Source organism: Corvus hawaiiensis, chromosome 10, assembly GCF_020740725.1.
Source record: "Corvus hawaiiensis isolate bCorHaw1 chromosome 10, bCorHaw1.pri.cur, whole genome shotgun sequence".
In the NCBI taxonomy this organism is placed as follows: Eukaryota; Metazoa; Chordata; class Aves; order Passeriformes; family Corvidae; genus Corvus; species Corvus hawaiiensis.
In genome coordinates, this window is record NC_063222.1 from 9,412,538 (window position 1) to 9,428,513 (window position 15,976).

At 39.7% G+C, this 15,976-nt stretch overlaps 1 protein-coding gene across 1 annotated transcript in view; it reads right to left on the reverse strand.

The window, feature by feature from the left end:
* Nucleotides 1-4,759: 4,759 nt before the first annotated feature.
* Nucleotides 4,760-15,976, reverse strand: part of SLC25A36 (solute carrier family 25 member 36) — a 30,287-nt gene continuing 19,070 nt past the window's right edge. The window contains exons 5-7 of the mRNA XM_048314160.1: nt 11,290-11,356; nt 9,498-9,787; nt 4,760-8,790 (exon numbers count right to left, since the gene is read on the reverse strand). Of these exons, the coding sequence (XP_048170117.1) occupies nt 8,597-8,790; nt 9,498-9,787; nt 11,290-11,356 (551 nt within the window). The 3' untranslated portion in view covers nt 4,760-8,596. The remainder of the gene's footprint in view (nt 8,791-9,497; nt 9,788-11,289; nt 11,357-15,976) is intronic.

Genomic DNA, 15,976 nt, shown 5'->3' on the forward strand with positions numbered 1-15,976 from the left:
TCGGTTCAGAGCCTTCTTCATCTCAGGGACTTAGAGAAGCAGTTGAAACTCCCTGCCTTCTCCAGATGCTGTCTCCTTGCCTGAATCCTTCTTTAGGAAGTGCTGGATCCCAATCTTATTTCCTCTTCAGGAATAGGAAGCTTGGCATATACTGCCACCACATGTTGCCAACTCTCCATTTGAATAACAGAAGTAATTCCACAGCTAGGGATTAATAAAGCTCAAAGTTTCACAAAGATTAATCTTTCTCGAGCTATCTGGGAAGGAGGGGGTGGTCATATCTTTTTGTCTTTCCTGGTAAGCCAGAATTCTCATACTTTTACTGAGCTTTCAGCCTCTTTCTCTGTCTGTCATCTCTAAAAATCCCATCCTTCCCAAATTAATTCTGATCACCTTTCTGTGGAGGGGGAGAAGGGTGAGGTAAGTGACAGCCCAAGTGAAAAGCTCAGATCCTGAGAATTAGAAGAATGCTGTCCCACAGAAATACCCAATAATACCTGAGGACCACTCCAGTGTCCCTGCCCTGCCATAAGGAAACAATTTTTTACCCTGGGAAAGAAGGTGATGGGAAGAAAGTTTAGTTTTGGCTGCCCTGAGCTCTGGGGAATGCTGGCTCTAACTGGTTCAGCCCTGTGTGGCCAAGTGTGTGTGTGGTTTTAACAGTTCTAAGCTGCTCCTGCTCGAGAGGCAATATTCCATTTACATCCAAGCTATAAAGTTTTGGCAATGGTCTCCTCGGTTTATAACAATTAGGGACTAGGGCACATATTCTTCTCCCAAAGGGGGAAAGGTCAATATTTTTCATACTGGTTTTGTGATATTTTTTTTTAATTTTTAGTATTGCAAATAAAGCACTTTAAATCTTTGTCTGTTGCCTGAATGAATTAGGGAATAATATTGGACCACCCTACAAGCAGAGCTGAATGGTTGTCATTTTTCAGTATTTCCCCTCAAGTAGTTTCTTAGGAAAATGTGTGAATGATAATAGATCATTCTTGTTTCAAGTAATTCAAAGCATATTTCCAAGTCTCTAAGCATATCCCGCACAAATCCAGCTGGAGCTCCCCAAATCAACTTGCAAGTCCCTGCAAAGGCCAGAAACATTTACAGTGGCAGTGCAGGATAGCAGAACTCTAAACTTTTGCTGCTAGCTGCATTCTGGGAGAGACACAAGGGAAACAAACACCTCCAGAAATGACAGAATGAAAGTAACTGAGAACTGTAATGAAAACGTACCAGCTTAGAAACAAATTCTGCTTGCCTGCCTTTAGCAGACAGAGGAAAAAAAAGTTATTTGCACTTCAGTAAGAATTTTTGGCAGGAAAAAGCATTTGTGGGCAGTGAAAGTCTTAACTTAAAGCATGATCTGTCTCCAACTATTTCCAGGGAATGAGGAAGGAAACTCTTCCCCAAGCAGACCTTGCTCCCAGATAGACTGAAAGAAGACCTAGGCAAATCCATTGTGAGTTCTCACAGAATTCCTTGAAGCATGACCCAGTTCTGGGAACAGATTCACACTTACTGGGCTTTCTTAGCAAGAACAGAGTTATTATTTCTTCAGCATTTACTTCCTTTTCCTATCCAAAGGATAAACTACAGAAAGTGGGAAGCACCTTCTGTCAGAAGGTGTGCTCTCCCTTCAGCATCCATATCCAAAAGGCTCTTGCTGGTGCTCATTTTAGTCAAAGTCTATCCTGAGAGAAATAGAATAGTCCTAGGAGAACTGGCCTTTTCTCTTTAGAGGGGAGTGATCTGAGTTCACAGAAAAACTTCTGCTGGGCATTCTTGTGGAGGTCTTGAGGAGCTAGAAATAGCACAGTCTGATGTGGCCCTGAAAAGTATCCATAATATTACCTTCTCCATGCACAGCTAAATCGGGATAAAAATTCTGCAAAGTTGTACTTGGAGAGCTTTTTTCCTCTGGGTGAGAACTGCTGACAAAGGGGACACCTTTTCCATTTAAAAATATTGTTACACATCTAACCTGAAATCACAAAAACATTAATAAAACCAAACCCAATCACATTACCTGCTCACTTCTTTCACTCTATTTTTACCTGTTTCTCTTGTTATGGCAGGGATACTGCTTTCTATTGCTCTAACTCAGATGTGTCCAACTTCCAGATTTTTATGCTTTCCTGTGAAATTCTCAGCCTGTAACTTGGAAAGGACAGCTTCTCACCAAGTTCCCTTGAAAACTTTACAATGCCCACACACCTCCCCCAGTCAACACCCCAAATCCTTGCTTAATGCAGAAACTCTCCCTCACTACACGCAAACAGGAATGCACCAGGATGAACCAGCTCAGAACATTCCCTATGAAAGCCATATATTCTCTCCTAACATCTTAGCATATGACAATGTCATTCTGTCAATCCTCAGACACTGACAGAAATATACTGCTGCCAGAAAAGCATCATGTGGCACTGGACAAGGACAGATTCAGATCACCAACACAATAACTTATACTGTTCAGTTAAAGTGATGAACTGCTTAAAGATATCCATATATATAGAGAAAGAAAAAAAAAAAAAAATTTGACCACACCAAATGATTTTCACAATACCAAGACCAGTTCTTGTCAAAGTCTTCAGTAGAGGCCACCCAGAACACGCAGTATTCACCAGCAATCCAACAGTGCCCATAACAAAACACTTGATCTTTAATCAAGATCTTACCCATGTAGGAATAAACAAGATATTTCCTTTGTGGCTTCACATCCCATAGCTCCACAAAAACCCCATATAGATTGGCTCTCCTGCATTTACTTCATGTGAAATACAGACAATCACAAATAATCATCAGCTTATTTTAACACCAGCAATTCTTGCTTACTGGCCAGTTACCTTTATGTCTGTAACATACTTTGCAGAAGAGGGATGTACTTAGAACTCTGCTACAGACACATGAACCTATAGTTTTCCTCTTTAATTGTTTTCCCCTTTAAATACAGGTTCTATGTTATCTACTCTCTAATTACATAGTGAAACTCCTACATTAACAGAATCCTTAAAGTATTTGCTGCCTCACTTGCATACTGTATTTCAGAAGTTTGGATGGATGACCGAGTCTCAGAACAGACTGGTTTGCATTTTGGTTACACTCCAGACAATTCCAACACATACTCCCTCAGTCCCATCCCCAGTGTCTGCTAAAGAGCAGGATTAGGAAAAGCTACCAACTTTCAAACAGCCACAAATAATGGAGGAAACATTGCCTTTGTAGAGGTTTACCCAGAATCAGCATTTCACCATCTGGACCTTGTCTTGGAAAGCTTCTAGTCAGCTTCACACAACCTCATCACTGAGGTGTCTCTGCAGTAGTGAGCCCAGTCTTAGGAAGATCCCTTGAAATATTCCATCTACACAAACAGAAGCTCCTGTGCTCCAATCTGTCTTTCACAGTTCAAGACACCATTTTGTTTGCATCAATTTGCTCATGAAAACTGGATTCCAGTCCTGGCATTTCCTGCCTTTTACAGAAGCTGTGCAGGAAGATAAGAATGTTCTGAGTCAGCACAGAGCACAGTGGCTGGCAGCAGCACATACAAGATGAGTGTTTGTCTTTGGAAGTACATTTTATTTTAGTGTAAGTGCATTAGCAAATTCAAGGGCTTTCCTTTGTGAAAGACATCACTGTCAAGCCTCACATGCTTTAAGGCTGCATCTCTGTCAGACTGCACTGCTGCATTAATGCCAAGTCATAACCAATTAGCACTGCAAATACAACTTCATTTTACACACAACCTTTCTGACCATGGCAAACTCAACATAACCCCTCTAGCAGAAGTGGTTGTAAAGCAGCATGAACATCAAAACATCCCCACAGACTTACCCTGAGCTCTGCCCTGCCAGATTGCCTCCTTTGGAGGGTAAAGTGAAAGATCAATTACAGAGGATTCCAGCTATGCCAGTTAGAGGCACAATTTCAGATGTGTCATGGATAAGCACACTGGTTGCCTGTACTGGCTCCAGAGGACTGATCACCTCTAAGCCTGGCTGGCCTGGGAGCTAGAAAGTACAGCAAGGTAAAGGGCAATTCACATTAACACCTACCAAAAGAAAAAAGTTATCACAGATGTGCTGATTTAATGCAAGTTTTCAAGTAGCTTTGAATAGCTGTAAGAATCAAATCAGACATCCAGCCTGCCTCCATATTAGAGCCTGCAGAGATTCAGTTCCAGAACACACACTGAGGGGGAAAAACAGCACAGTCACCAAACAAACCCCACGTATGCATTTGCAGAATGATTTGTGAGGAAGCTGAGGACAGACTTCAGATCAAGCACCAACTACTGTAAGAAAAACAATATAAATATCTAACAATGTGTCAGGTTCAAGGACTTGGTTATATTAACTCTGAGTATTTTAAGGAATTACTGCCCCATCAGTTTTGTCAGCAGTAGCTTGTGCTAGCTGGCACTTCAAATGGACACGAGTTTTGTGGTCACCAGTTCCTGAATCTCACTTGACAGACAGGACCCCTTAGTTCTGCAGGGGTAACCGTATTCAAATCCAACTGCACAACACATACCACTAGTTTAGGTCATCCATGAATCCCTCCAAAAAGGTCGTATTAAAGGTACAATACACACGCCTTATTTTCAGCTACTATAAAATGGCACAAGATAAAATGATTCACTGGGATCTCCTAATGAATTTTTCATTTTTAATCACAACTATCCAGGCACTGGTGTGCATCAATAATAGAAAAATTAAAAGGTTAAAAAGAGCATACAGTTTAGCACAGAAGGTAACACTTGAATAGAAGCACATAATTTTAATTTGCTTTGAAGTTTAAAGCAATCCAAACAAAAAGTTAACTATATAAATACAGAGTAAATGCACATCATTTACAGCCAACTACATGTATGCAAGAATAATAGCAAACCTCACATGAGTACTGAAGTGTTCATCTGTCATCTGTGAGTGTTTAGCTATGACTCTGAGGGCATAGTTATGTTCACATATGCAGGGTAGGCAGACTCTTAAATAGAAGAACTGAAAAAACTTACATAACTCAGTCTTAACAGACAGAAAGTTGGAAAAAGTAGTACATTTACCTAGGCACACTTCAGCATACAGCTTGTTTTCCAAATTTGAACAGTTTAAACAGGAAGCAACATTTATAAAGGCTCTTCACTCTTTTGTCTCTGGAAGCATTCTTTTACAATGCTACAGTCTGAGGAATGTTACAGGTGTCATAAGAAAAACCGAACAGCAGAAACTGCCATTAACAAACAAACAATCCGCTGTCATTAACATCTCAATCAGCAAGGGAAGATGCGGAGTGCGTTATGTAAACAGATATAGGGCCAGTGTTAATGGATGAGTGGACAGGCGACCTCTCGGTTACAATTACAACAACCAAAAGATTCCACAGCTCCCTCGCACTACCCACTTCCAAGCACGCAGAGCAGAAACTGGGCCAGGCACAGCGGATCTCCCCGTGCACAGCTGGCCTGTTCCCGCACAGCGCTGCAGGGCTAGGAGGGGCTCAGGGACGGCATTCCCGGGATCAGTTTTCCATGGTTTTACCTGCCGCGACTCCCGCGGGCGGCGCGCCACCTGCCGGCCCCGCCGCGCACCAACCTCGGCTCCGAGCACAGCCAGGGAAATGAGGAACGAATTCACCACTGGGAGCCCTTCACAAATCCTTTCCTCTAGCACAGACATGGCTGATATAAATACATGACATCCAAATACGAATCATGATGACCAAGCTACTGAAAGTTTAAATGCACTGCTTTCAGCTCTGTAGCTAAAGATATTACTGAATGAAGCATCCTGTTATTCCCTTTGAGTTTTTATAATAAATATCAAGAAAACTATATAAATAATTCAAAGATCTTTGGGAAATATATCAGAGGTAATTTTGGAGGTGCTTGTAGTTTAAAAATAATGAAAAATCCCAAGAAATTTTGGGGTTATGTTTGGTTATGTAAAGGAAGCCAAAACAATCACCCCTGAAGTTTAAAACAAAGCTGGAACACCCTTTAAAGAGGTGGAGTAATAAAGCCGATTGTCTGCTTTTAGCTGTTATCTCCTATATTCAATTGTCCTTGTTAACGTGTCCTACTTATCAACTCCAGGGGCTCTGCTTTCACCCAGAAAAGGCACACACAGTACCCAGGGAATTCCAGGGAATACCCAGGAATGGGAGACAAACACAGAACCAAGGGACAATGTATCCAAACAGAGGAGACAAACTCATGAAGCCTAGGCTACTCCAAGTGTTCACTGTATTCATCAACTCCAAAGCTGAGTATAGTCTTTGCCAATTTAAGTTTTGGCTGTGACTGAGTAATATGGATAACCTGAAGAGTGACTCACTTTCTACATCACATGAATTACAGTAAGTCACTATTCCTGCATTTATTTATCTGAACAAAAGCATTGCATCAAGGCTTAGGTCAGTCAAATACTCCAGTCTTTTCCTAGAGAGACCACTAGAAAAAGCTCACTTTAAAACACATTTAAGCACTCCTTTCACTTCTTTGAGACAATCAGGTTCACCATGGTCACACCTCAGACCATGCTATGTCTTTAAAAAGGGAACATTTTCCAAGCAGGGAAGTCAACACAACACTGCAAGGTCGCTGTACTTGCTATGAGTGGCTTTTAGAGGATGAGCAATTAATACAGAGAATTACATGAAATACTCAAATACTTTGACACTGTGTGGAGAACATGACAAGGGTCAATAAAGGAAAGCAAAGGAGAAAAACCCAGACTGATTGTTCCGCAAGCTTTGAGGTTTTACATAGAGCCTACAGAACCACTGCCACAAAGATGCTATGGATTTACAGCATAAACTCCTGCACAGCTTACACAGAAATCGAACCACATGCTTTGTTTAAAAATCAAACTGCATGTTTCAAACACAGTTTGATTCCAGATAATCAGTAAGAGGAAGAAAAGTTATAAGCCCTAAGAAGGCCACAAAGTGCATAAGAAGTCATTCATAAAATAAAGCCATTGCACATGATGCACAGTTCAAGTGTACTGAAGTACCACACTGGAAGAGCTGAGAGCACAGTTCTGTCCATGCCAGTGTAGCAGCATCTATCCGGAGAAAGCTATTGACCCCAATTTATAACGATCATCTTCCTTGTAAGGATAATGGATGCAGACTGAAAAGGTGTCTGTCTGGAAAGCTGTAAAACTTCCCGTAACATTAAACTGCTTGACACTCCAGTTGTATGATTTTGGAAAACTGTAAATTATGACAGAATAAACCAGCTACACCTCACTGCTGAATGCAAGGCATTATTTTGCAATTGGCTTACAGAACAAAACCAATGCCTGAATGATCAGACAACATGGAGGACAAGGTTATACTGTCAGCTGGAGTTCAGTACACAGGCTCAAGCTGACAGAAGTGATACAGTAATTATCAAGGGGAATGCTTTCAAGAAAATCTCATTTATAATTTCTCCATCCTTCTGCACACAGCCTGTCTGCACTGACAAGATCTATCACAGCTTCAAATGGTTTCTGCTTTCTGGTCACCCTAGCCATGGTGATATGCATTTCCCCCCAGTACTCCCACATAAATACTAGTAATCCAAGGCAAGGTTTGCCAGACATTTAAGGGTAATACAACTTGTGCTTAGGCAGCATGAAACTATCTGAGTGAATCCTGTCTTCACAAATGGGAGGCTGGAGTAGTTGAGATTTCTCATCACATTACAAATCCTTAAAAAAGGTTATAAAGTAGCATTCAGCAACTTCTTCCTTAGCTGTGTGAGTGACCTGAACAGGTTGGCAAGGAAAACTGATGATACAGGACAGTGTTTCATAGGCGTCTCTTACTTAAGATAAGTTCCAGAAAAGAAAAAGGATGATGCAGCAGGACTAGAAGTCCACATACACCAACATTAACAGACTGATAACCTGAAGAGTTGAACAGTCAGACCCTCTCTCACTAACCGACAACACTGCTCAAACACCAAAGAAAAAAAGAACAATCAAAACCAAACAAAAAAGCTACACCAGGTATCACCTTTTGTAGCGAAGAAATAACTGTTCTGGGTCCCTGCACCATATTTTGTCTTGAGGTAGCAACATGGAAAACTTTACACACTGACTACTACCTCAGTCTCCTTATGAATCTTCAGAGCAACTAAATGGAAATTTCAGGTATAGAAAGCTACAAAAGTACTGTCTTGCCCATTCTTCCAACAGGTTACTGTGCAGTAAAACAGAACAAAAATGATGTAGTTGAGAGCAATCACTAAGAGAAGTGAATAGGGCTGCTCAGGAACATGTTTCACGTCCCCTCCCTCACCCATTGGGTCTCTGAAGATGACTCAATGGCTTTGTCTAGATTAACAGATGAAAATAAAGGAATAATTCTGAATTAAGAGATGTATGAAGGCATTCCCTATGGGGCAGTTCCCATTTGTCACATTGACATGAGACCACACAAAGGCAGCAAAATTATTCAGAGTTGCCCACAATCAACCTTCTGTTTTGTCCACAGCTGCTAGTTCCTGATACAACGTTCCTTTTGCCCACCACATTGGCATTGACATTCAGTGGTCCACTCCAGTCTTTCAATCTTCCACCTTCTTCCAGAAAGCCTTGTCACACTGCTATCCATCAAGTAAGTAGACTACAACTTCATAGGTGGACATCATGATAGCCGTGTTTGGAATCTGTCTGACCAGGTGTGTAGTTAAACCTCGGTACAGGGAGCCGTACCCTTCCTCTCGCACAAGCAAAGAGAGTGTCTGGAAGAAAGATCTGTATTTTGTTCCCTCTTCTCTTAGTCTTGTTCGTACAACCTCTGTACAAAGAAAACCAGTGAAGAAAAAAGAAAAAATGAGTGGTTACTTTCACCACTTTTAATTATTTTTCCCAGCAACCAATCAGTGATTTTTACACAAAAATCCCCCTCTCCAAGTTCTCAATCTCACAACTCCTCTTTTAAAGGAGGAGGAGGAAGACGAACAAAGTAGCAAACCAAGTATCTGTAAGAACAGAATGAGTTACATTTTTGGCAGTATTAGATACTTGACTAAACAAGGCAAATTGATTTCCTTAGCTACAATCCAGAAGAGGACAATTGCTCGGGCTTACATTTTAGCTCCAAAGTTGACACTGGTTCAGTACTCAGTTCATTAACAATGTATAGACAACTACTTTGCAGGAAGATCAAGTCCAACTGAAACAAACTAGACAGCCTGTTTCCCTAGAAGGGGGACAAGAATTTGCTGGCAAATTATGGAAAATTGCTGAGTATATGGAAAGATTCCAACTGAAAAAGTACCTCTTTGAGTACCTTGGGCCATACCCTGGCAAAATACACATTGCCTATGAAAAGGCCCTGCACTTCCATTTCTGAATACTATACTCATGTTGACCTGCTAAATCTGGTATTTAGACAGGGAAGTATTTTGTGAGCAAGTAAACCAAAGTTGGCTACAAATCTCACTGAGAAGACTCCCTTTGATGGATCTGACTCAGGGTCTCAGCTGCACATGTCCCACTTACCATGGGGATATGCTATTGATGTTGCACATGTTTTGGAAGTGGCAGCAGCCATCATCATTCGAACGAAGTCCGATGCTTCTTTTGCTGATTCATCCTCATTGTCCAAGGCAGAAGCAGTCTTATACTCCAGTAATTTTTTCTTAATACTCTCATAAATGACAAAGTGAATAACAGTCTCAGATATGCCCGCGTAGGAAGCGGACATTCCCCGGTAAAAGCCTTTAAAACCATCCAAGCGATAAACTTTGCGGACACACTCAAAAGCGCTCATTCGCTTTTCTCCACGATTCCTAAAAAGGAGATAACAAGTCCAATATCAACTGGTGCAACCAGTGAGACTGGAAAATAATTAAACAGGTTTGGAACAATGTTTGGAACAACTGTTTGGAACAATTAGGAAATACCTAGCACTAATGCTGAGGGGCTCCAAGTCAGATACAGCTAAGAACACATAGAACATGAAACCCTCAAAGGCCTTCAGCACTAAATGCAGGTAAAGCATTACACAGAATCCAAGCCAAACTTCACACAGTGACTAAAGAAAAAGTATCCCATAGAAACATTGAGCAGCTCTAGGCCTCCCCAGTTCTCATGCAATAATACACTAAACTGCTTGGAAACAGACTCCCAAATGGGCTATCAATGTCAGTGACTCATGAGAAAAATGACCATTTCCTTTTGCATAATGGATTTGCCTTAATTGTTGCCTCAATAAAGAGCTCTACAGCATTCAGTGGCCAAGAGTTCAAACAGCAGCCCTCAGCATTACAGCTCTCAGCAAACAACTGGCACAGCAACCAAGACAACACTGGGAGCTGTTATTTGATTGAACTAAGCCACTGCTGATGTCAAGGAAAATGCTCATTAGATAGACCTGTTTCAAGCAGTATTTGGCAAATAAAGGCTTATTCCCATTTTGAGCTTGCTCACTGAATTGAGTTGTGCATATCAAAGTAGTTAAAATATTGTACACAGCTATGCAAACCCACGACAACACTGCATGAGATGTGCTTCACTACAGCTGCAAGGGCAGGCACATGGATTGTGCCAGCAGAGGTCTGAGTGAGTAAGTCACAGCACAGAACAGCAGATAACCTTCTAAGGAGTTATGGTAACTTATATGGACACATATCATATGGAATCATATCAGTATCTCCCTACAGTTTTAAACAGATGGGAATATAGAGGTCTGTCTTCCTTCCTATTTGCACAAAATTCTATTTTCATCGCAAGTTTTATAATAAGCAGTTTCTATAGTAAATTCTGTGCCAAGTCCAGACAACTTACTGACTATCCCACATTAGGGCAGTTCCTGTATTTCTATCCATGAAAGAAGTCTTCCCTTTTTATAAGTTAGAAGTCATTGTATGTAAAAAAAAAAAAAAAAAGCCACAACAACAACAAAAAGCCCCTGAGGATGTCTAAGGCCTTTTTCTAAACATTTGCTATCATACTTAATCCATATTTCAGGAATGTTTAGCTCAACAGTTAAAGAGAATGTATTACTCAATGAAAATGTAAGCATATTGGTAGAACATGATTTTAATGAGACTTTTAACCTTGAATTTCATCCCAAATTTGCTGGTCAGTCTACTACAGTGCCTCAAGCATGTCTCAGAATGGATTAAAATAGAGAGAAATGATAGTATAACTTGTAGAGAGACCAGCATCAACTTTCCAAATTTGCAATGTTGAATGTTTAAGAATTCGTTCTCTTTTGGGATGCAGAACAGATTAACAACACTTGAGTACAATCTTATCAGAGCAGTGAGGTTTCCCATTGCCACTTTACCTCGCATCAAGCTGCAATCGTGTCTTTACCAACCAAATGGGATTAGTTGTTGTGATCGCAGTAAAGCCTAAAAAATGTAAAAAGAACAAAATTAGATGTGATAATATCACAAGAACAGCTGCATCTAAGCTCCAAATGCACACAGTAAGGTACAGTGGATGCAAAAACTCGGACTATACTGACTTTTCCAAAGTCCCCATTTTACTGACATTTTGTCAATCCATACACCCAATAAACACTTAGATTGTTTTTAAATTTTACATTAATATTGAGTAAGTTTCATTCTTAGCAAGAGATGCCCCATATAAAATAAGCCAAATTAAGTACAGTTCTCTGCCTATCTAATACCAACCCTGTTCTGACACCATAGAACACCAATGCCAACTAGACAAATATCAGCCAATTGGACAAAAATGTCAATAAGAGTTGCAGAGACAGCAATAGCAATTTGAAATGCTATAAAACATTGTCCCAATTTACTCTGTTACCTGAAATACAATCCGAGTTTAAAAGCATGCAGACTGAATAAATACTACTTTTGGTGCAGTTAAAAGGCATTTATTACTGTAAATTAAGAGACCTTTTAATACTGAACTATAAAGAGCAGTTAAATTTGAGTGCTAATCTTTTATTTAGTATTCAAAGCAGAGATTGTTGGCTGGCCTTGGAATACTTTTACAAGCATATGAGTGTTTAAATTGTTAAAGTAAATACTATGACTTCTAACTGTTCAGACAGACAGCAACTACTCAGGCTTGCATAAGGGCCAAGGGTTAAAGCTTTGATTTTCAGTCCACTAAAGAAAACAGAAGAAAAAAGAAAAAAGGAAACAAAAAAAAGAAAAAAAGGAAAAAAGAAAAAAAAAAGAAGTAAGAATCACTCTTACTTCTGCACAACTGTGGAGAGAGAGAGAGAGAGAGAGAGAAAGCAGAGTGAAAGGCAGCTCTGAAAAAAAGTAAAACTTAAAAAATCATCTCGAGCTGTAATATCACACATGCACCACCAATGAGGTGTCATGTCTGCAGGAGAGAATAGGAAAAAGGAAAAGCTGGAACATGGCCAGGCAAGAGATGATAAATTTAGACACTTGCTCTCTAAGTGACACACATGGCTGGTATATCACTACAACGACATGCTGCTCTCCTGCACGGGGACAGACTGGGGGTGTGGGGAAGGACAGAGTTACCTCAGTCAGTGCTTTGCTGGGGTATGGTACTTATCCAGCAACAGGCTATTGATAAGCTCGTTTACCAGATCAGTAACAGCTCACACCAACAGATTTAGCAGAACTGGTTGCATACATCTTACTCCTGTTCAATCACAATCTAGGTTTACATTGCACACAAAGGTCTGCAATACTTGGAAATGCCAGGGGATCTTAACTGTTCTAAGGTTTGATCTGTGCCCACCCCCAAAGCTTAAACAGGTCATTATGGTTTTCAGTTCAAGCTCTGAAAAAAAATTACCAGATTTGGCAGCTACTAAGATTGAGCTGGTTTTCTATACCAAAAGAATAAAAACAGATTGGAGGTTTCTGTTCAATCTTCTGATTAAACAGATTTTTAAACTGACTCAAACTTCTTAATTAAGCAACTTCCTGTGGTAGATAATAAAGGTTTGGAGTTGGCTTTCTTTTTTTCTGATTCACTACTCATTTTTCCTATCTCAGTACTTACAGACCGTTCATATGATGGAGAGAAATCCTAACAAGCCAAGAGTTTTATATCTCTATTTCATGAAGGTAAATAATAATGTAAAAAACTCAAAGCAGTGGGGGAACTACTCTGCCATACAAAGCATGGGATGTTTTTAAAACACCCCACGTGCAAAACAGGCTCTGTAGCTCAAGTAGCCAGAGCCTGTCTGACCTGACATTTAATGTCACAGAAACTCCACGGATTCCAACAGTGCTTGAGCCTGAGTTCAACTACACTGAAAGGAAACTTCATTCTTGCATGTTTTTATTTCTTTACACTGGCACTAATAAAGTTTTAATTGTCTTTGACTTCCAATCAGAATCTTTGTGGCATGAAGTGCACTAGAAAATGCACAGAACTGCAACAAAGGATTTGAAATAAGGTGGGGAAAAACCACTCACTTTCCCTACCAACACATCTTCAAGGAAAGACTTCTCTAAAAACCAAAATTAATTCTTAAGTCACTCCTAGTTCTTAATTACAAATCAATAAAGCCAAAAAGCCTTTTGCATTCCCATTTAAGTTGCATGTTTTGGAATTTTGTTACTGTTAGACTGTAACATACAGTCTTTCTCCTTCATATTCAACTCAAAATAAGGGTCTCTTCAAATCCTAAATCTGGAACAGGCAACGCATAGTACCATCAGTGGCAGTGGCTGAGTGACAGCAGTGACTGTATTCACCCATAGCAGCAGCCTGATACTTCCAGGTTGGCTGGGAAAAGTATATTGGAAATTTCCAGCAAAAAGTAGTTGGCACAGGATGCAGCCCCTACTCTACTCAAAACTGCACTCCTGGGGTCACTGTAAGCATTATTTAAATGCAGCACCTCCAACAGCAGGATCAGACACTCAGCAACATAGCCAATATTTTTCCCCAGGGCTGTCATAAGTCTAAATTGACAATTCAGACCAAAGTTTTCAAAACAAAGGGCCTTCAATAATTCAGGTTTCAAGATGAGATGACTACAGGTCAATTCTTATAGCTAATGTAGTAAATGCAGTTAGTGAAGAAAAATAAATTAAGACTTGAGTGATGCTGACACCAAGGAAAGCCCTCCAAACCATGAAACACACCATTTGGGAACCTTAAGAAGATAAATTTTGGTTTTTAAATACAGAAAATCTGTAGCAAAAATATTTGTTAAAACAAAGTTTGGGGGCTTTCAACAACTGCCATGAAGCTCCATCAATTGTTTCCTTTTTTCTTTTTAAAAGCCTCAATGATCTTTATAATGCTTTACAATGCCTATCAATGAGTTGCATCCTCAAGAAAGATTCCCGATTCATGACAAGTACAGATAAATTTAGCAGTATTACAAACTCCTGTAGTTTTATATGTTTTATTTTATTATATTGCAGTTTCAGAGAGGATTACCTCAATCTACTTTTTCAGCTATCCCAGCTACTGACAGGTAAGATCCCAGGTATTCCTATTATGCATCATATTTCAAAGGATAGGGTTGGTGCTTTTTAATCTATAAGCCAACGTAATTGATACAGACGCATGTGAACATGGAATGATGAATTAAAAATCCAAAGTAGTAAAATAAAAACAAACCAAAAGAATAAACAGAAAGAGACAGAAAGGAGATTATATACACATATTAAAAAAGAAAAAGAAAAGAGGTCTTTGAAATAAACGTGACAACACAGAATATCAGCTGCAGCATTTTAAAGGCAGCTCTGGAACACTGGGGAAAAAAACCCCCAAAATGCCTTGTTTAACCCAGCAGGGGCTTTCAATTAGCCAGAGCTAAGTACAGTAGCAGCTCTCAGTGAAAGGTATTTCCTACCTTTCCCTGAACTGCACAGAAAAAAAAAAAAATCACTCTAAACAGAGCTAATGAAAAGTGATGTCTTTGCACAACGCACATCATCTGAGTTCAAGCTAGAAGTGCCTTCCCCGTATGTTGTTTATTCAATAGATATCACAAACCCAATGTGTGGTTCTTACACTAGAGGCTGCAAGAGACGCTCAGTTCAGTACTCACGAGGTTTAAGTTAGTCCATATTGCTGCAGGAAGTGACCTGCGGAGGGGGAGCATGAGATGACACGATCTCACTCTTTTCACGGGAGAAATGTACAGTAAATGCCTAAAATAGACACAGGCTTTTCTGTATCATAACAACAAGCAGTGACCTCATCAGACACAAAGTGTACAAATCGAATCCCAGAGGAAGGATTTGTCAATTAATTATTGGGAGATCTAACTGTTTGCAGGTAAAAGTTTAGGAAAAAAAGAAAGAAAAATAATCAAAACAGGCCACAGATATTAAAATAGATGTGTAAAATGCACTGAGTACTGAAATTTCTGCTCATTTGCAGCAGTTTAATTTTACATCTCCAAATACTTACCTATATAGCAAATTTACAAGTGAACCCTCCTCCTTCCCCACTCCCTTGAAAATATTATTCACAAAAGCTAGCCTAGTCTTAGGACTGAAAAAGCAAAGATAGATGCCTTATGAAATCCAGCTTTCTAAGGTCAGTGAACTAAATATGCATTTTATTTGGTATGAATTAATTGTGTGCATAGTACTGAAAATTTACAAAAGTAATGTGTCTCTATATAATAAGGTGATCCCAATTATTTTTAAATTTAAAAAAAAAATCTGCATTTGGGTTGGTTTGACAGTAAAGTTCTAGAAAAAATAGCAACAGCATACAAGGCAAAGTAGTTTTGCAGCAGATTTGCAACCATGTTGTCTGATTGAGGCTGTGAATCATTAAAAAAGCAAACAAGAAAGCCATACAGGAATCAAGTATATCATTCAGTTCTCTACAGCTTTTCTTCTCTGTGGTAAGAAAGGCTGAGTGCAATGAGAAGGCAGAGCTTATAGTGAATTTGAGAATTTAGCCTAACTTGGAAATGTCCAGAAATCAACACTCTTCACACAAGCAAACACTCTCAGTCTTGTAGTAAGTTCAGATATATTCCCTGCCCTGGTTTGCAAAAAGAGAACCATGATATGCTGAGGAGTAGCTGA